The sequence below is a fragment of the Chaetodon trifascialis genome, chromosome 11 (assembly GCF_039877785.1).
Source record: "Chaetodon trifascialis isolate fChaTrf1 chromosome 11, fChaTrf1.hap1, whole genome shotgun sequence".
NCBI lineage: Eukaryota > Metazoa > Chordata > Actinopteri > Chaetodontiformes > Chaetodontidae > Chaetodon > Chaetodon trifascialis.
Window position 1 is genome coordinate 28,952,507 of NC_092066.1, and position 21,922 is coordinate 28,974,428.

The following is a 21,922-nucleotide window of genomic DNA, read 5'->3' on the forward strand; positions in this document are numbered from 1 at the left end:
CTCGCTCGATCAGTCCACCAGGAGGAGCAGTCATTATAATTGGTTACCGTGTCAGCTTTGCTGAGTCGTTCATTAGATCTGCACATAGCCTCCACTGCTGTAAGAAAAACTGCTTGATACTGATTTCACTGTTTATTGGCCATTTTCATGTGTGTGTGTTAACTGCTTGGCCAATAAAAACAAGTAGATTGGCCCATCTACATCGGCCCATTGGCCCTTTATGGCCCACAACATTGTTTTTTTTCATTGGTCTGATTGGCCCATTAGGATTATTCATGATTGAATGTAGGTGTCGTGTGGGGGATGAGGCTCGCTGGCTGCGGAGGGAGAGTTGATGTTGTAGTAAGAACCTGTCTGCCTGGTCTAACATGATGAAGTCATGTTGAACATTTCCGTTTCCCAAAAAAACATTTATTTGAGGTGCAGCGGCACAATATTAATATCAAACACGCGTGCACAACGCCTGGCGTAAAAAATGCATTCTTGGTGCGCTTCTGAGTACTACGTTTTCCCGCGACTATAACTTTTTTTAATAGTTTATATTCATTGCGTGAACAGTCTGAAAAAAGAGACAGAGACACAGAGAGGAGGACAAAGACAGTCAGACAGAGTGATGAAAAAGATCAGTGATAATTAACTACAGTATATTAAGCCTATGATGTTGAACATCGCAGTGCGAAGTGCGAGCCGTCTGCGGCGCTCCGCAGCCGCCTGTGAAGGCGAACGAAATCTGGAACCTTTCAGCTCAATGACATGACTTTGAAAGCACCAAGTGACTTGTTTTAACGAATTTCGTTAGATTAAAATATGTAGAACTGTAAAATATCACTTCCATGAGGCTGTTCAGTCAGACATTAACAGATCACAGGCTGAAATTGGCATTTCATCCTCCCGTCCCTCCCTCTTCAGCGCACTGTAAATGATTTCTGTCCAGTAATATACAGTACACACATATACACAATCCGTGGCATGCAATATTTCACCCCGATTTTGGATAAAGTATAAATCCAATTGTTTCATTGTTTCATATTTTGAAGTATTTCCACACAAAGCTGGTGGCAGACAGCACGTTATGCACGTAAATAAACAAATATAAAGGCGACTAGTAAATTGACATTAGACATTGAAAAGTTTGTGATCCTTCTCTAGGCTGTGATATTTTGTTGATTTTTCATAATTTCCGGAGTAAAAAATGCATTCTTGATGTGCTTCTGAGTACAAAGAAGATGCACATGATTTAAAACGCTTCACACTTAGACATCAGAAGCAAACACAGTTTTGCATCACAGAAGTTTACATTTCGGCTGTCGTGGCCAAATCTCTTGTTAACTTATTAAGCTCTTCCGCACAGTGTGACATCTATTTTAATTATTAGAGAGCTGCTCTAATGGCCACTGATAGACAGTCCATCCTATTCTATAAACTGTTGGTGGTTTGTGAACTTCACTGCATTTGTGCATTTGAAGCGATTAACTCCCGGCACATTTCAGAGCTGAGTAAACCTGTAGTTTCACTGACACATCGTGCATCATCACCACAGGCGTCATGATGTTCTCCTGTCTGTCACTCTGTCAGGCACGTGTAGTGTCGAGCCGGCCACGTTGTTGGCTGAAAAGTCATTATTTGCATTACAGTGTATCCTTTGTTCTAACTCAATGGATGGTCGCCAGCCAAACAGGCTCCCAGCCCCCACTGTTCCACAGACTAGCTATGGCCAGTAAAATAGGTGGAGGGCTGAGGGGAGCGCGTACCTCCAGTAATTAAAAATCAATTTGTGCCACAGATATTAATATTGTGTCGCTGGCTACTTTATAGACTTCACTAAATGTTTCCATTACACTTAATTACATTTATGGATAAGCCATGTAATCAGGGTTAGGGTTAGGGTTATATGGACACTTTCAATTTAATCAGTGTTACAAAAGTCAAAATTTATAACACACACACACACACACACACACACACACACACACACACACACACACACCATGGGGACCATTGAATTGTCTTCATTTTGCCTGTTTTTGTGTCATGGAAACACAAACTTCAACTTGCTGTAACGGACAAGAAAGATTCCTCTTTGTATGACTGGTAAAGTGAAATTGACAATGTCTTTCTTGTTTTCTGTCTACTCTTACACTTGCAAACAAATAACACCATTGCAGGGCCATTGTAGCACACTCTTGGATGTCCTGGGGTCAGCTTTTGAAGGTGTTTGGAGACTTATGTTCATGTTTATTTCTGTCTCTCTGCCTTCATCCATCAAATAGCCCCCTGAAGCCACCAGGACACATACTTCATGCCAGCGCCTAACACCTGGCCTGTCACTTTTTACTTCTCAAATATGTACCTTGAAGTCCTTTAAATAATCACAAAACGTCATAAATTTTGACTTTTGTAACACTGATTAAATTGAAAGTGTCCATATAACCCTAACCCTGACCCTGATTACATGTGCATCCTGTGTATCTAACCAAAACCATTCGACATAAGAGATAGAGTTTGGGTATGTATTTCCTCCTCCCCCTATTTTCCAATGTTTCATTGGTTTATTTGGACAACATTATTGGCATCATTGCAAAGGTGTACATGACGGAGGTCAGCAAAAAGCCTGAATCATCTCTCACCTAAGAAGTGCAACCCAGATTCCCGGACACTGTGTAAAATGTGAATGAAAACAGAATGGAATTATTTGCAAATCCTTTTTGACCTATATTCAGTTGAATATAGTACGAATACAAGATATCTAATGTTCAAACTAATACACTTTAGTAATTTGTAAATATACATTAATTCTGATTTTGATACCTGCAGAACATGAAATTCAGTTCACCAGCTCAGAAAGGCTGTATTTTACTGGATTTGTGTCTGTTAAAATGGTGTCTGTACTGTGTCACATGAGGCGATTATTGCCTTGACTTGGGTGAGAGACATGTCAGACTACATGTTGGTCCCCAACCAGTCATAGCTTGCTGTCTTTCACCTGCATGTCATCAGGACGGAAGTACTGGGGACCGGCTTCTATTAATAAGAACGTAAACACAAAGTGCTTTGTATCATATTGGTTTCCTTTTGTTCACAAAAGCCTAAAAAAAGAAGGAATGACTGTGACATTTCCTATTTTTAACAATTCTACCTACCAGCACCAACAATATCATTCCTCTTTCACTTTGCAATGTTTCCAGTTGTGTGTGAAAGAGCGCTTGGTCAGTGTCAGAGAAAATGTCGTGGAAGGAAGGCAAATTTCAGAAATGCTGGTCGGGACACTTTGAGGTGTCCCAAATGCAGCATGGAGTTGTTATCCACTATGATACACTGCACATGATAAATTGATCTAGTGTTGTGCCAATTTTTGATTCAGATGACCTTTGTCTCAGGTTGGAGGTGAGAAGGGTGCCATGGTTTAAACTCCCTCTTTAGCTTTTTTATTTGTTACACAATTTCTTTTAGTGTGAATAATGAAGTGCAACACCATGAATGGCTTCAAGGAGAGATGTACATCATCCATATCATCCCCATATTTAATTTAATTCAATTCAATTTTATTTATATAGCGCCAAATCACAACAGAAGTTGTCTCAGGACACTTTCCATATAGAGCTGGTACAGACCAAGCTCCTTTATCTACAGAGAACTAACAATTCCCCCATGAGCAAGCACTTGGCGACAGTGGCGAGGAAAAACTTCCTTTTAACAGGCAGAAACCTCAGGCAGAACCAGGCTCTGGGTGGGCGGCCATCTGCCTCGACCGGTTGGGTGAGAGAGGGCGAGCAAGAGAGGGAGAGTGAGACAGACAGACAGACAGACAGACAGACAGACAGACAGACAGACAGACAGACAGACAGACAGACAGAAATGCAGTCAGAGAGAGAGACAGAGACAGAGAGACAGACATGCACATGTTACATGTAACAGTGACAGTGGATGTAATAACAGTAGTAGCAGTTGCAGTGAATGTCAGGCAGGGCCAAGGCAGGAGAGCAATTGTGCAATCCACAATCCAGATTCAGCCACTGTGGAACCTGCAAGACGACCAAGCACAGAGACTCTGGGGAAGGAGCTAAGTTAGTAACACGCCATGGTAGGACATGAAAGCGTGCAGATGGAGAGGGACAGAAGGACAGAGGAGCTCGGTGTATCTTTGGAGGTCCCCCGACAGTCTAATCCTATAGCAGCATAACTAGGGGCTGTTCCAGGACCAGCCTGATCCAGCCCTAACTATAAGCTTTATCAAAAAGGAAAGCTTTAAGCCTACTCTTAAATGTAGAGACAGTGTCTGCCTCCCGGACAAAGACTGGAAGATGGTTCCACAGGAGAGGAGCTTGATAGCTAAATGCTCTGACTCCTGTTCTGCTTTTTGAGACTTTAGGAACCATAAGTAGACCTGCATTCTGGGAAAGAAGTGTTCGAGTGGGGCAATAAGGTATTATGAGCTCTTTAAGATAAGAAGGTGCCTGGCCATTTGCTTTGTAAGTAAGGAGGAGAATTTTAAATTCTATTCTAAACTTTACAGGGAGCCAGTGGCTAGTATTGGAGAAATATGATCTCTCTTCCTGGTTTTTGTCAGAACACGTGCTGTAGCGTTCTGGAGCAACTGGAGAATATTCAGCAATGAATTTGGGCAGCCTGATAGTAAGGAATTGCAATAATCCAGCCTGGAAGTTACGAATGCATGGACTAGTTTTTCTGCATCATTTTGAGACAAAATATGCCTGATTTTTGAGATATTATGTAGGTGAAAAAAGATCATCCAGGTCATCCAGGTCTTTATGTCCTGAAGACATGCTTGTAGTCTAGTTAACTGACTGGTTTCTTCCGGCTTCATTGATAAATATAGCAAGGTATCATATCTGCATAGCAATGAAAATGTATTGAGTGCTTCCTAATAATCTTACCTAAAGGAAGCATATATAAGGTGAATAGAATTGGTCCAAGCACAGTCGTTTAAAGGTCCCCTATTATGAAAAACCCACTTTTTCTGGGACTTGGTGTGTTATTTTGTGTGTCTGGTGCTACCACACGCATACAAAGTGTGAAATAAGACCGTCTGCATTTTTTTGAGTGAGATACAGATTTCTGAAAGCACCCTTCCAAACGAGTTTGAATTTGGCACCTACTGTTACGCAACAAGTGGGCACATTTGTATATTCCCTTCTATCAGCCACCACCCCCCTCCTCATCTCCCTGGTATCTCTCCACCCACAAGACACAGCGCCACCTTCTCACAGATCCGCCACTTCACTATCGAAAGCACCGTGTCAGGATGTTGAGCTGCCACACCCAGTGTTCTGTTATTGGCTGTAAACACAAGCACAAGTCGCTCCATCGGCTCCCAGCCGCAGAGGACAGAAGAGCGGTGTGAATTGAATTTTTGAAGGTAACGTCCCCAATACAGTTGGCAAAAACCTGTTGGTGTGTGCTAACCACTTTGAGGCTGACTCTCCAACCTCGGTCAGTACGAGGCAGGATTAGCCGAGAGACTTTCTCTAAAGGAGGGCTCACTTCCAGCTTTGCGTGGAATACGTGCAGAGGAGGGACATGTAAGTATACAAATAATTAACTGTGTGTTTCTTTTGTAGATTAACGCAAACTCTTGCGTGTTGTAGTGTGTGTGTTTTGCCATTGAGAACGATGGAAGGCTAACCGCTAGCTTCGAGACTTTGACTTCTATTAAACATTTGCTCACTACTACTGTAGCTTTTGGTACATCACATCACGTTTCTGATCTTGCAAATGATTTAATACATGTTCCAGGGAGATGCCAGCATTCACAAATATTAAGCTATGTTCATTTTGCAGTTTTACACGAAATAAGCAAGAAGTGTTTTGTCACATAGCACAAGCTAGCGCTAACCGCTAGCTTCTAGTTAGCAATCAGCACGGTCTCCATATGCAAACCCAGCGAACCGGTCGGTCAAGCGATACATACACAGACACTCTGCAGGGTCTATGCTTTTTAAAATGGAGTATGTTAGAAAAGCCCAGGGCAAAACGAGTGTATGGTTGAGGCTGCTACATCCCAGCACAATTTACACTCCAAGCGTTTTTTCTCTGGAGTTTATTTATGAGTGACCCTTTGTTACGCTGCATGCAGCTATTGGCATAGCTGTACATGTAAGATAAAGTTGATGTCACTTCTCTCATTTTATATAGGCCAGTGCATCATTACAGTTACCTGCTGTTGATCAAGTGTAGCAGTGAGCTGTTGCAGCTGTTAGTGCTTGAATTTACACTGTAACAGTGCTGTCATGTTTTATGCCCTGTTATAATAAAACTGTACTTTTGCACCGCATTACAGCGAGAATGCTGATAGAGGACAAACCACCCACATCATCAGGGCATCCTCTTTTCAAACTGAGCTTTCCACAGTTCATGAAGTGAGAGTGCAGAGCCAAACCAGTGAAGTCTCAGGCCACATTCCTAAGTGTTAACTCAAAAAACAAACCTTTATATTGTACGTCACAAAGTAACATGAACTCGGTACTTTCAACACAATAAATAAACCCCCCAAAATACACACTTAAATACAGAATTCAAAGTGCAAAATGTCACTATATTAACAGTTGTTGAATAATCTAATACAGTGGTTTTCAAAGTGGGGGCCTCAGAAAATTGGAGGGAAGTTAAGAAAAAAAAGAAAAAAAGAAAAACATGTTAGTTAATAATATTCTTATGCTAAACAAATGAATTATTGAATAATGAACACACACACAATTGAGAGAGGTTTGATTTCTTTTGTTCTGTTCTTGTCTGTCAACAGTTTGTTGAAAAGTTCATTATTCAGTGGGAATATAATACAGTGTTGAAAACATGTTTGTTAATCTTCCTATGCTAAACAAATGTAAAAGTTGATGTTTCTTTACATATTTTGTAGCATCCTCGGTGGGTTTGCAAAGGGGGTCCCCGGCCAGAAGCTAATGCTGTTTGGGGGGCAATGGCATGGAAAAGTTTGGGAACCCCTGATCTAATAAATGATACTAATGATTCACTTCTGTGTGTCTGTGTATTGCCCACGGTATATTGATGATTTGATGGACATGATCATGGAGAAGATCTTGGTCGACCCATCATAGTACAGAGCTGAGATTCTGAAGATAAACTGGACATGCCTTCACAATATAAGCACCCAGACAAGGAGCAGGTCATCACCAGCTACGAGTCAACATTCAGTCGGGGGGGCGTATCTTCCCTGGGCGTCATGAAACTCCCAACGTATCTGTAGTATTACGCATGATGGGATGACTACGTGAATCTTCTGGCCAAGGAAGCTCCAGCACCAGCTCACAAAACTCATATAAGCTAGATACCTGTAACAACTGAAATAATTGAAATTGAAAAAATTATGTTAGTCAACAGGTTCTATAATGTCAACATCTGTATTCACATTTTTCTAATATGGATTCATTGAATCCTTCACTTGTTCTGTATTTCCATGTATAAATATTCATGACTGCGGTCAATAAATATTTATTGTATATCTGTAAAATGTTTCATGTGAATAAATGTGTAATATACAGGATTTGCTAAGGAAAAACTTGACTATATGTTCAAGAAAAAATAAGACTGACTTTAGTTTATTATGGTGTATGAACAGTGAAGTTGGTTATTACAGATGAAACTCACTGCTCTGTCTCCCATAGCTGTAAAGGACCATAGTCAGCCCTGTAAGTGTTGTATGCACATTTAGGCAAACAGGTTCTAAACCTAGATGGTCGATCATGCATGGAGGCCTTTCATCCAGCTGCTGCAGCCGTCTTGTAACCTGTTATGCATAACATAAGGTGAGTATCTGCAGTGGCATGTTATCTGCAATCATACACTGCGATCATACTGTAAGTGCAGGTAAATATACTGTGACCTGTGGCTCCTCCTGGCAGTATATGTTCTCCGGCTCTGACTGCATTGTTGCACAGTTTCCACATGTGCACTGAAAAAAATGCCAATTCATGCATGTATAAAGCTAAAGAAATAAGAAACGTTGGATACCAGCATTTTCAACCAATAACAGCACCCCTTTTTTACATTTGAATGTGTGTGCTCTAGCTAGCTACTTTTAATCAGCCTGAGGTGAATGGTCAGTAGTGCTGCTCAGCAGTGTGTCTGCGTGCTATGCCCATTCATGTGTGAATGCAACGGAGCACTGAAACTAACAGTGCAGTTAGACTGGTCAATGTCTCAGCAACCCAGTGATTGCTAGAAACCCCCTCCTCTTTATGTAAACAACCAGGACCTTTGGACTCTCTGCTTTCATATGATACCAGGCTTGTGTGATAATGATGGGAATTCCAGCTCTTTTTCAGAGAGCCAGTTCTCACAGCTCAGCTCTCTTAAAAGAGCCTGCTCTTTCGACTAACCCCCGCCCCGCCCCCTCCTGCTCAATGCGTACACACTGAAGCGCCACACATCATATAGTTGACCAATCACATGCGGCTTAAATGGAAAAAAAAGTTCAATTCAATTCAATTCAATTTTATTTGTATAGCGCCAAATCACAACAGAAGTTGTCTCAGGACACTTTCCATATAGAGCTGGTACAGACCAAGCTCTTTTATCTACAAAGAAACCAACAGTTCCCCCATGAGCAAGCACTTGGCGACAGTGGCGAGGAAAAACTTCCTTTTAACAGGCAGAAACCTTGAGCAGAACCAGACTCTGGGTGGGCGGCCATCTGCCTCGACCGGTTGGGTGAGAGAGGAAGAGCAAGAGAGGGAGAGTGAGACAGACAGACAGAAATGCAGTCAGAGAGAGAGAGAGAGAGAGAGAGAGAGAGAGAGAGAGAGAGAGAGAGAGAGAGAGAGAGAGAGAGAGAGAGAGAGAGACATGCAGTCACAGTAACAGTGACAGTGGATGTATTAACAGCAGTAGCAGTTGCAGTGGATGTCAGGCAGGGCCAAGGCAGGAGATGCAGCTGAAATCCACAATCCAGATTCAGCCACTGTCCATGGGAACCTGCAAGACGACAAAGCACAGAGACTCCGGGGAAGGAGCTAAGTTAGTAACACGCCGTGGTAGGACATGAGAGCGTGCGGATGGAGAGGGACAGAAGGACAGAGGAGCTCGGTGTATCTTTGGATGTCCCCCGACAGTCTAATCCTATAGCAGCATAACTAGGGGCTGGTCCAGGACAAGCCTGAGCCAGCCCTAACTATAAGCTTTATCAAAAAGGAAAGTTTTAAGCCTACTCTTAAATGTAGAGACAGTGTCTGCCTCCCGGACAAAGACTGGAAGATGGTTCCACAGGAGAGGAGCTTGATAGCTAAATGCTCTGACTCCTGTTCTGCTTTTTGAGACTTTAGGAACCATAAGTAGACCTGCATTCTGGGAACGCAGTGTTCGAGTAGGGCAATAAGGTACTATGAGCTCTTTAAGATAAGAAGGTGCCTGGCCATTTATGGCTTTGTAAGTAAGGAGGAGAATTTTAAACTCTATTCTAAACTTTACAGGGAGCCAGTGCAAAGTGGCGAGTATTGGAGAAATATGATCTCGCTTCCTGGTTTTTGTCAGAACACGTGTTGCAGCGTTCTGGAGCAACTGGAGAATATTCAGCAACGAATTTGGGCAGCCTGATAGTAAAGAATTGCAATAATCCAGCCTGGAAGTTACGAATGCATGGACTAGTTTTTCTGCATCATTTTGAGACAAAATATGCCTGATTTTTGCGATATTACGTAGGTGAAAAAAGGCAGTCCTTGAAATTAGTTTTACATGGGAGTGAAAGGACATGTCTTGGTCAAAGATAACTCCCAGATTCTTTACAGTGGTGCTGGAGGCCAGCGCAGTGCCATCCATAACTGCTATGTCATCAGAAAGTGACTTTCTAAGATGTTTAGGGCCTACTACTATAACTTCAGTTTTGTCCGAGTTTAGCATCAGAAAATTGCAGGTCATCCAGGTCTTTATGTCATGAAGACATGCTTGTAGTCTAGTTAACTGACTAGTTTCCTCCGGTTTCATTGATAAATATAGCTGGGTATCATCTGCATAGCAATGAAAATTTATTGAGTGCTTCCTGATAATCTTACCTAAAGGAAGCATATATAAGGTGAATAGAATTGGTCCAAGCACAGAACCCTGCGGAACTCCATAGCTGACTTTAGTGAGCACAGAGGAGTCGTCATTAACGCGTACAAACTGAGAGCGATCTGACAAGTAGGATTTAAACCAGCTTAGCGCAGTTCCCTTAATGCCAATGAAATGTTCCAGTGTCTGCAATAGGATGCCATGGTCAATGGTGTCAAATGCAGCACTAAGATCCAGTAAGACTAGTACAGAGACAAATCCTTTATCAGATGCAATTAGAAGGTCATTTGTAACTTTAACCAGTGCTGTCTCTGTGCTATGATGCACTCTAAATCCTGACTGGAAATCCTCAAATAAACTATTATTGTTTAGAAAGTCGCACAGCTGATTGGCAACTGCTTTCTCAAGAGTTTTTGAGAGAAAGGGAAGGTTGGATATCGGTCTATAGTTGGCTAAAACCCCTGGATCAAGAGTAGGCTTTTTCAGTAGCGGTTTTATCACAGCTACTTTAAAGGACTGTGGTACGTAGCCTGTTGATAAAGAGAGATTGATCATGTCTAAAACTGTAGAGTCAATTAGAGGTAATACTTCTTTAAACAGCTTAGTCGGGATACGATCTAAAATACAGGTAGATGATTTTGATGATGAAATTATTGAAATTAGTTGGTGAAGGTCAACAGGAGTAAAACAGTCTAAGACTGCGACAGACTGAGTAACAGTTTCTATGATTTCTGCGTTTGAAGACAAAACAGTACCTGTTAACGGCAGGAGTCGATGAATTCTGTCTCTAATAGTCAGAATTTTATCATTAAAGAAGCTCATGAAGTCATTACTGTTCAGAGCTAAAGGAATACATGGTTCAATAGAATTATGGCTCTCTGTCAGCCTGGCTACAGTGCTGAAGAGAAACCTGGGATTGTTCTTATTTTCCTCTATTAGTGCAGAGTAATAGGCTGCCCTGGCACTGCGGAGGGCTTTCCTGTATATTTTAAGACTGTCTTGCCAGGCGGACCGAAATTCTTCCAGATTGGTAGAACGCCATTTCCTTTCTATTTTCCGTGAAGTTTGCTTTAATTTGCGGGTTTGAGGAGTATACCATGGAGCTAACCTCCTCTGTTTAATTTTCTTCTTTTTTAGGGGAGCAACAGAGTCAAGTGTCATACGCAACGATCCTGTAGCACTATCAACCAGGAACCAGGTCAATCTGGGAGGGACTAACGTTAGCATAAGACTCCTCTGCTGTATTGAGACATGGCATTGAATTAAATACTGATGGGATCATATCCTTAAATTTAGCTACAGCACTATCAGACAGGAGTCTGGTATAAGAATTTTTGCCTGCTGGCTGGTAGTCTGGTAATATGAATTCGAAAGTTATTAAATGATGGTCTGATAAAAGAGGATTCTGTGAGTCTTCGATTTCAATGCCATATGTCAGAACAAGGTCGAGGGTGTGGTTAAAACAGTGAGTCGGTTCATGTACATTCTGGCGGAAGCCAACTGAGTCTAATACTGAGATAAACGCAGTGCTAAGGCTGTCATTATCAACGTCGACATGTACATTAAAGTTACCTACAATAATTACTTTATCTGCTTCAAGAACTAAACTTGATAGAAACTCTGAGAACTCAGCTATAAATTCGGAGTAAGGACCAGGAGAGCGGTATACTACAACAAATAAAAGTGGCTGCACTGTTTTCCATTTCTCATGAGAAAGAGTGAGAACAAGGCTTTCAAATGAGTTATAGTCGAGCTTAGGTTTAAGGTTGATCAAAAGGCTTGAGTCAAAAATGGCTGCAACTCCACCTCCTCTGCCGCTGCCTCGAGGAATGTGGGTATTAATATGGCTCGGAGGAGTAGCTTCATTTAGGCTCACATACTCTTCAGGACACAGCCAGGTTTCAGTCAGACAAAATAAATCAACATTATGGTCTGATATTAACTCATTTACTAGAACAGCTTTAGAGGACAGAGATCTGATGTTAAGGAGTCCACATTTAATTCTCCTATCTTGTTGTACTATTGCAGAGGTTGTTCTAATTTTAATTAGATTCTTATGTTTAACTCCTCTTCTCTGTACTTTTGGTTTACTTAGTTTACGTGGTCGGGGGGCACGAGCATTCGTTGATAAAATGACGGGGCACCACCTTCCTCAGCTAAGAAGGACTGCAGAAATTTACAGCTACAGTATAACGCTGATAAAATACTAATGAATGAACTAACGGTAAACCAGTCTGATAATCTGAAGTGTAAACTCTGGATACAGGGATCATATATATTCAGCTCAAAAGGACACCATCTAACCAGGACTTAAATCAGAATCTCATTTATTAAACACAATGATGGGGAATGAATAATGTATCATGAATAGTACGACAGAAGATATGAGGTGATATGACATAACACAAAAGGAACTTATGGCAACGCAATGGCAAAACAAGTTTGGCGATAGTGAGAAGTAGTTGAAAGGGGATAATAGGGACGCAAACGTAAAGTTAAGGGGTTAAACGAGTAGTTGAGAGAATTTGGATAAATTAGCAGTATCTTAGCCTCATGGACCAACTCTTATTCAAACCCGCTTAGCATGCCTACTTGGTTGTTGACGTCCCGGTAAGTTCTGCTCTGAACTAATTCGAAGATGCTCAGGTGCTCGTCCGTGGCTCGATCTGCTTGGTGGTCCAGTGGAAGGCCCAGGCACACCAAGGTGAAGAGCTGATGTTGGACGGTGATGTCTCTCGAACTGGGATCTATGGTGTTGGTTACAGATGAGGGACTGCTCCGGATGGTTGTTAACCCAGACCAAGGATCAACAGCTGCTTGGTTCGGTTGAGTCCGTGAAGGATTATTTTAGACTGATAACAACAAAATTGATAGTCTCTTAGATGGCCGGTCGAAAAGGGTCTACAAAATTATTATTATTTGACTAAAATTTACTGACACTAAAACAAAACGTGTGGCTTAGAAAAATGAAAGTTTACGGCTAAACTATAGAAACACGTCTTCTGAAAAGTAAATCACGCTACTCGGTATGGCTTTTGAGTAGCTCGAAGACGGGAAAAACTTAAAGGGCAAAACGACCATTCAAGACTAAGACAACTAAGAAGTAACAAACAAAACTAAAACATAAAGTAACATAACTTAAACTAACTTAAAACAAAACTGAGTAACGCGCATTAAGTTCATGCTGCAGCTACAGACATTTAAATCTTGCTCCAGGGCGTGTCTAATGGGCAGGCCGTCGCTCACGTAGGACGGTTTGTGGCGCGCAATGTAATCTCGCCTCATGGAGCTCAAATTAATTAATGATTCATACAAGGGGCTTATCTGCTTCTCACTATGGTCAATCACATATATTTTGAATGGACGATTTTTAATGGCATTTCAATTTCATTGTTCGCAACATGCGGTAGGCAATTCCTATGATTGGATGACAACATTAAACGATAATCATGGTAACAATTTATAATACTCATCCTAATATGTATGATGACTCAAGGTATAACTAACACAAAATAAAGAAATAAAGAAAGGCAGACTATATTTGCCCAAAATGATTATCACTATTACGTAGGGCTGGGTGATATGGCTGAAAACTCTATTGCGATATAAATGTTTTATATTGGTCGATATCGATAATTATTGATATTTTTTATGACCTATTTAAAATAAGGACCAGGAGAAAAATACATTCAATTTAAACGTTTTTATTTTAAATTTAACCTTTCTCTGATTATAATCCCCTCAGCTATCAAGGCAGAAAGGAATTGTCAACACAACCATGGAAAACACTCAAATAATAAATGTAAAAAAAGTGTAAAAATGTAAACAGAGAAACCTGAGAACTTTTTTTCTGCAGGTTTAGTGCAGAAAGTTCACAAGCTGATTCACCCTCTGGTGAATAAAATGTTTTCAAATATGTGCAGTGTTTTATAAACATAGCAGAAACTGAGGTAGACTTGACATCTGTAACATACAAACAAACAAACATGATAGACAGCACAGTAAGATTGACTGAACTATAAAACCAGCCAAGACATATGAACAACTTTAGTCACTCTTCTTACTCTAAACATACATGAACTATTCAATTATATTTTTATTGCAAGTGTGTTTAAAAAAAAAAAAAAAAAAAAGCACGTGTAAGAGATGTTTATAACCTGACTTCTCCACAGTGCTCAGCGGAAGCATGTCTTTAGCTATATGGTATGCCGCTGCCTCCGTTATGTCTTCGTGCCTTTTAGATGATTTGTCATCAGGCAATGAAGCAGATACCTCTGCATGGTGGTCAGCTGCTTGTGCGGTGGTGCTGTGGTTGGCGGACGTTGGCGAATACGGCTGCGCTCCAAAGAGTGAGCGCGGCTAAGGTGGTTAAATAACTTTGTGGTATTACCGGTCTCGGTGGGGACGAAAGTCTTGCATAAGTTACAGACCACATTGGTCTGACTACGGTCCGACTTATAAAATCCAAAAAACTCCATACTGGCGAGCTGACTTTCCCTGTTCTATCGACGATTTCTTCGCTCGCTGCAGCGCTCACTTTCTATTTCTCATCTCACTCCTCGCGGAGCAACAAACACATGACAACGACATGGCGCAACCGAACTTGATAATGTTACATGATTGGCGTGTTAGCGTGTCTCTCTCACTGATTAGCGATTATTCCCTACGTTGCTCAGTTACCTGAGAGCGAGTGCCTTTGTTCATGCAACCAACCTCACTTTGCAACTTCAGGTTTCTTCCGACGAAGAAAAAAAAATTATCGAATGTTTTATCGAACGCATTTTATATTGATATTGATGACGTGTCTATCGCGAGACATATCGCTATAACGGTTGTAACACATTACGGTTACTTATTAATAAATGTATCACATCAAGCGTATTCATGAACCTCTAGATGGCAGTATGGTTCCATGGTAAAAATTCAGACAAACTTTATAAAACAGTTAAAATCTCAACTTTGTCATTCTTCAAGTTAGAAAAACTGGAAAAACACCAATATATACATATTATGGGTCCTGTAATGTGAAAACCTCAAAAGTTAAGTTCAACATAGAAGTTTGGTTATCCTGGAGTATTAGGAAAAAGCACACAAACATACAGCACAGTTTGCTTCAGGAATGTCTAATTTACAGCCCCTCAGCATTATCTGATTTTTGGAGGTTCCTCTGGAGCCTGGCACCTTTCATTCAGACAGGTTTATTGTCCCGATCTCTCTCTCATCAGGAAAGAATTAGCATTGCCATTAGAATCATAGAGAGGAGAAGGTGAGGGCCTGTTACCACGGTGACATGGGTGGGACAGCAGCAGCTCATTTGCATTTAAAGCTACAGACACCAGAAACAGCACATTCTGAAAGGGACTGAAACAGAGGGAAATAGAGGGAGGCAAGAATCTTTTCCTGAAAGCTATTTCCAGCAAACAGCTTCAGAAACATGTTTTAGGGAAATCACAGACCTATGTAACTTATTGAAAAAGCTTCATAATATGTCACCTTTAATGATTATAAATTAAACTCGACACAATACAGTGATGAGTATGTGTCATGTTACTGCCTAAACACATTTACCACAAAACTCACTTTTGCGAAATTTGCATTTCAAGTTGCCCAGTGTTCTGTGGCCACAGTTGGCTTCACATCATCATTTTTTTCAAGGTTTTGATCCCCAGAAGTGTCAGAGCTATGGCTCAAGCTTTTTTATTGTTTTGCAACATTTTCAAAACATGACACGGAAGTAGTTGGATGACCTGTGTTGATCACAGCTGGCCAACTCAGTGGGCCAAGCGACATTTACTGACTTCCCCCTTTCGGCTTTTTCACATCTTGAGAATCTCAGATCAAAGTTTATTGTTCTCAAGGACATAATACTTGAATTGTACACTGTAATTTGTACATTAATAGGGCGAGTCTGCATGTGCTTTGCAAAAATGCTAGTTTTTTTTGGTTTTAATTCACACAACATTTAACTGAATGTAAAATTACCAGTTAAATTGGCAGGGCAAACACACACTGTAATAATTGCTGATAAGTGGCTCAGTGTTATTAGAAGTTGTGCTTTTACTTAATTTTTTTCTCGTCTTCATCAGGTGGCCAAGATTACTGCCAATCCTGGATCCACCCTATGTCGCCAAGAAGATCGTCCATGCTGTGCTCACAGACCAGGTCTACCTGCTGCTGCCCAAGACCATGTACATCATGACATCTTTCAAGAGGTTAGAGTCTACCTTTTATTTTCCACATTACTGCACTAAAGTTACACACATCTCTCTACAGATAGCCAACTAACAGTTGGCCACATGTATTTACACCTAGAGGACTTAGTGAGTTTATGATACACTGACTTTAGAAGAGATCAGCAGCCCATTTGCTGATCCTGTCAGCTGTTATCATAAATGCTGATGTTGTGCTTGTGGCACATTAGTGTTCAGTGCCACTTTGAGATAGGGCTGTTAAAACTGGCCAAAATTGATGTTGAAATATTCCCTCTAAAAAACGCACATGGATTGAACAATTCAAATATCTATTCTTGTGCATTTCGTCCATAAGTAGGAAAACCAATGCAATGAGAGACATACTCATTGTATAGGAGACGTCAATGTCCCGGACAAATGGGAGGAATTCCAGTCACATATTATCTGATTATGGGCCCTATTTTTCCATGTTTTTGTGTCAAAGTGATCAATGGAGACAAACATTTTCAGAATGTTTTTGCAGTATTGTGTGAGAGCACTGCAGCTGGCAGCCACGAAACAACGCAATCTAATCCTCAAATCAATGTACATCCAATAAAAGTATTTGTATTTGCCACTGACAGACTCAGATTGTTATGTGTCTGATGACATTATGAAACAAAGATACTTTCTTGTTTAAGAATAAGATCCATTATGTTGAATGAGAAACAGCTGTATTGCTCTCACCAAAGCCATCAGACTCCATTCACAGTGATTTTATCTTCACACACACATAAACACAACTAAAACAAAATAAAACTAATTACTGGACAATAGAAACTGGTTTTGTTACCCCTATCTGTCATGCAGTATTGTCAGTGCAGTACTGCATGACACACACACACACACATTCCAATATTAATTTTCATAATCCAATGTATGGATTTTTGTACAATTCTATTATAAATTCAAGTTTTAAATATTCGTTGACAGCCCTACTTCGAATCAAATGTCGTATATCTGACCACATGGTGTGATGGGCAAGGCTTCCAACTTAAGTGTACACTGTTTGTGGTTTGAACTTAAACTGGCAATAGTTTTTTGCGTTGCGTATCATTATGAAGTAAATGTTGATTGCAGAATGTAATGGCTACAGAATTGTGACACCATTGGGCCCCTGTGAGCCTTGCTTTCACTGTACAGTTTTGTCTGCCACTGGATACGATCTTCCAGGAAGATAGAGCCTGACAGTCTGGCACCATTTTCATTTCTTTCATGTCTCCATTATAGATTAAACCTCTGCTTTTTCTCCTAATGTTTTCTTTTTACTCTATCCTGTCACCAACTTCTGCTGTAGTGACTTCACTCGCGTGAAGCAATACTCAAACTATGATATTCCTCCATATAAAGTGATTACAGTTTCACTTTACCTTTTCAGTGAAATTGCTTCTTTTTTCTCTTATTTAAAAAAAATAGGGAGATTGAAAAGTAGTCCATTTTCACTTTATCTCTGGTGCAACTGACTTTTATGCTCTCTATTCTATGCTAGCTTTTATTCCTACCCCCTGCACCTTGACATTAGCATAAAGCTTGTGTCACATGAAGGGCCAGAGGTCAACCTGACCAGAAGAGTGGTCATAAAGTATCCGTATATCACTATTTTAAGAAATGCTTTGCAACAGATCAGGTAGGTGAGTCTTAGTGCTTTTGTTGAACTTTGACCCCTCTGGATGGTGACCCCTAATGCTTTATGGTTTGTTTGGCACTGCTCATTTGCCATGTTTTGCCAGGGTCCCATTTAGTCACAGTATTCCATATAGCATCTAAAGGATTTTGTTAAATGTAGTGATAAAAGTTGTCAATGTGGCAAAAAAGTAATTACTAATAATATTTGATAATAATTAGCATGCCTATGCTGTTCAATAAAAATTTCCAGTTACTATTCTAGAGAATGTGAATAACAATATATTCCAAATAGTGCTGTCACAAATATTGCATTATTAACACGTTAAAGCAAATCAATTTTAATGGCGTCATTTTTTTATCGCAAGATTAACGCTCTTTGTGACCTAGTGAACTTGTAATTTTTTTATAAGCTGTGGCCACTGCTAGTAATGTAAGAAAAACTACAGGATCCAGTTATAAACCGCAAACAAAACAATAGGCACGCCCCACGCATGTGTTTGGTCTTGCCTGCTCGCTAGCTGTAAAAAAGTAGGCTACCAGATTGTGTGGATGTGAAGCGCGAAACACCGAAATGGATGCGAACAAGATTCTGAATGGAAAGTCCAATTTCAAAAAGCTGCCAGATGGGTCAACTGACAAGACCATAGTTATCTGTGTGTATTGTCGGTGTGAACTGAATTATCACCGTAGCACATCCAGTCTGAAATACCACTTGATAGCGCCCCTTGTCAAAACCAGGCAACAATGGATGGCCTTTGACAGAGGCATATGGATGCTATTATGTTCAAAAGAATCTTAAGAAAGTTTAAGCCATGGTTTAACTGCACTATAGCCTGAGTCCTAGTTTATCGATAATAGCGATAATGTGCACTTTGTAACTTCATTTTGTATCACCCTGTTTTGATCCCTTAGAAAGGGTTGTGGAAGGGGCCTTTTTGTAACCAAGTATTTATTGTTTTGTCATCTTTTTATTGACAGTGTTAAATTGTGTGAGACTTGATTCATTCAAATGTGAATGACTGCTCAAAGTGAGAATGTTAGTGTGAAATATAACACGACACGTTGTTTTCAATTGAAAAACATTTGCACAAAGCAAGCCTATCTACTTTTCCATGTTGACAACAGTATTAAAATGAAACTAGAGGGACATCTATAATAGATAAAAATGTACGATTAATTTGCAATTACTTGCGAGTTAACTACGACATTCATAAGATTAATCGCAATTAAATATTTTAATCGATTGACAGCACTAATTCCAAATAGTTTCAGCTTTGATAGAGTTGATATGTCAGTTGATGAATATAGCAGTAACTAAAGTGCAGGAGGAGATCTAAGGAATACCGGTTAACCAATATGTTTTGTTTGTTTTTTGTTTGTTTTAGTGTTGATACTATTACCAGATATAAGTAATCAAGAAGACTAATAGATATTTGGAACAGGTATAAATTTCCAGTAAAATTGAAAATCTCAGTGTCACAGTTTGGAATACACAAACTCCAACTCAAAACTTCGTTTAAATGCCTCTATGCATATCTTTAATAAATGCTGGGAAGGAAAACTTGATACATTACATTACATTGAAAAAATGTGTTGTGAAAAAAAAAACAAGTTTCATACAGTAAACAAAGTAAAAAAAAAATATGTATACAGTAAAACCATCCATCCATCCATCCATTATCTATACCGCCTATCCCTTTCGGGGTTGCGGGGGGCTGGAGCCTATCCCAGCTACAATGGGCGAGAGGCGGGGTACACCCTGTACCGGTCGCCAGCTGATTGCAGGGCACAGTAAAACCAATAAAACTTAAATTTTTATTGAAATTTGAGACCTTCTCTCAAAATCCCTGTCCTCAATTAGTTGTCCCAGTTAAGCAGCAGCAGCAGATTGTGGTTCACAAAGCAGATATGTCCATGTAGACTAATTTCTTAAAACGTCCAGGTTATTTAAAAAAAAAAAAAAAGAAAAAAAAAAAAGATTTATTTTCTCTTCTTAATAAATACTAAACAATAACAAAAAAAACAATCACCAAAATGTTCATCCAAACAACTTTAGTTTTAAAGTGACAAGTATGTCATGTATCCTAGACAGAAAAGACAGGTGGTTTGAAAGAGGGGCCAAGGTCATCTATGTCAAGTGGGGCATTTGAGACAGGACCTGTCCTCAGCTTACAATGCTGTGTTTACTACACTTCTGTGCTTCATGGATGAAGCAGCTTACTCCACCTCACAATAAGGAGGAGGGGCACTGCTATGAGCTGCTGGGAATACCATTGCCTTTAGCAAACACAAGTCAGTGACATTTCAGTGGTCATGTGACTTCTCATCTCAGGTCATGTGCTGATCACAGCAGGTAGGGACATTGAGCAAGACGACGGAGTGGTGACTATAGACAGAGAGAGGCGGCTGCATCGGAACTAAAATAGCACTACTTTTTCGTCAATTGATTTTCTTGGGAATCAAATAAAAAAAAAAAAGAATAATAATAATTAGAAAAATGCTTAATATCCGGGCTGATTATCAGTCTTGCTAGGCAATAGTTCTGTGTTGTCAGTGAACTACAACACAGCCTGTGTTTACTCAGTGACATCAGTGACCCTAATCACTTAAATTTTAGGAAACTGAGAAACCATCAGATTTCAGTTTGACTGTTTATAAATTCTGCAATTATCTGTATGTACACAATACTGTGGCAACTGTCTATATATTTTGGTGTGTAATTGACAAATCCCTGACAGTTAAATTTCTTAAATTATCAGGGTATTATCATCCTGGACTGTCAGTGTATTGGATTTCTCCAAATGAAAGACAGTGTGGATGTAGCAAAAAGGGTGGAGGATGACTCATCAAAACATTTTCCATTGACCTGGGGTCAAAGTTTTGTTTCTGTAGCACCAGATAATGTGTTTTTGTGCAATAGCTTTGGTTACAATTGGTCTTGTAATGGGAAGCCTTGTAAATGAATTCCATTTTGCTGTTCATTATGTACAGTTTTTACTGAGAAGCCTCACAGGGAATCTGGTTCAGTGCTGTGGTAATTTTAGCTGGTACTTTTGTGGCATTAACCAGCCTGTGTGTTCATCTGTGTTAATGAGCTTCTGTTTGTTCCCAGTGTTCTATTAGGTAGTGTAGTTTGTCCATTTTGATGCATCCTGTCATAATGTTTGACATCTGGTTCCCTTGACAAATTATATAATTGTCTTTGTGTTTGCTTGCGCAATTCAGGGAGGTGTGCACTTGGCACATTGGGTGTTTGATGTTTTTATAAAGCCCTTCTCGTTTAGCTCTTTTATAAGTGATTCTTACCTAACTGGCAACCATCCTTGTATGACTGCTTTTGTAGCTGTCTTCCCAATTGCAGTTTGGTAACTTTAATATTAATCTTCTTTCATGCATTGATAGATTGATCAAATACCAATTGCAACTCACCAGCTCTGTGGCCTACATGGCAAATGTGCAGTAATCTCTCCATTAAAACTTTAAACATGGTTTCTAAATATTTAATTTCAATTTCACCATCCAGTTAAATTTACTTAATTCACCAGGATAATCTACTCAATATCACTGGTGCTTTCAAGGCAGTCCTGGATTCATAAATAAACTTGATTTAGACTCTGTTGTTACAGTAGCTGCTCACTGAAGCTGTAAAGGTCACTGTAAAGAGAACCAAACAATTGGATATCTATCCAGTCAAAGTAGAGAAATGGATCCTATGACAGTGCTAGATGGAAAGTTAGGGGATTACCAAAGTTATTTGGTTTCATACCATTAGCACCATTGATATTTGTGGTGTAGTTCATGGCAGTCAATCCTGTGGTTGTTTAGATGTTTCCAACTAGATTATATAATAGGACAACTAAAATGCATCAGACATATCGTCCATGATTAATTCTCCCAATTCCCTGCATACTAATTATCCAATTTAATAGTACTAAATAAAACAAATGTATCAATTTGTCATGATTACATAAATTTGAAGATTCTTTAAATTACTGTATACTGATCATCTATGGGAACATTTTTTTTGTCTCTGGTGGCGTGTATAT

General features: G+C 39.9%; 1 protein-coding gene across 1 annotated transcript in view; it reads left to right on the forward strand.

The window, feature by feature from the left end:
* The window catches only part of LOC139339422 (epidermal retinol dehydrogenase 2-like), a 78,200-nt gene that overhangs the window by 30,719 nt on the left and 25,559 nt on the right, over positions 1–21,922 (forward strand). Inside the window, exon 6 of the mRNA XM_070975035.1 lies at positions 16,107–16,232. Within this exon, the coding sequence (XP_070831136.1) occupies positions 16,107–16,232 (126 nt within the window). The remainder of the gene's footprint in view (positions 1–16,106; positions 16,233–21,922) is intronic.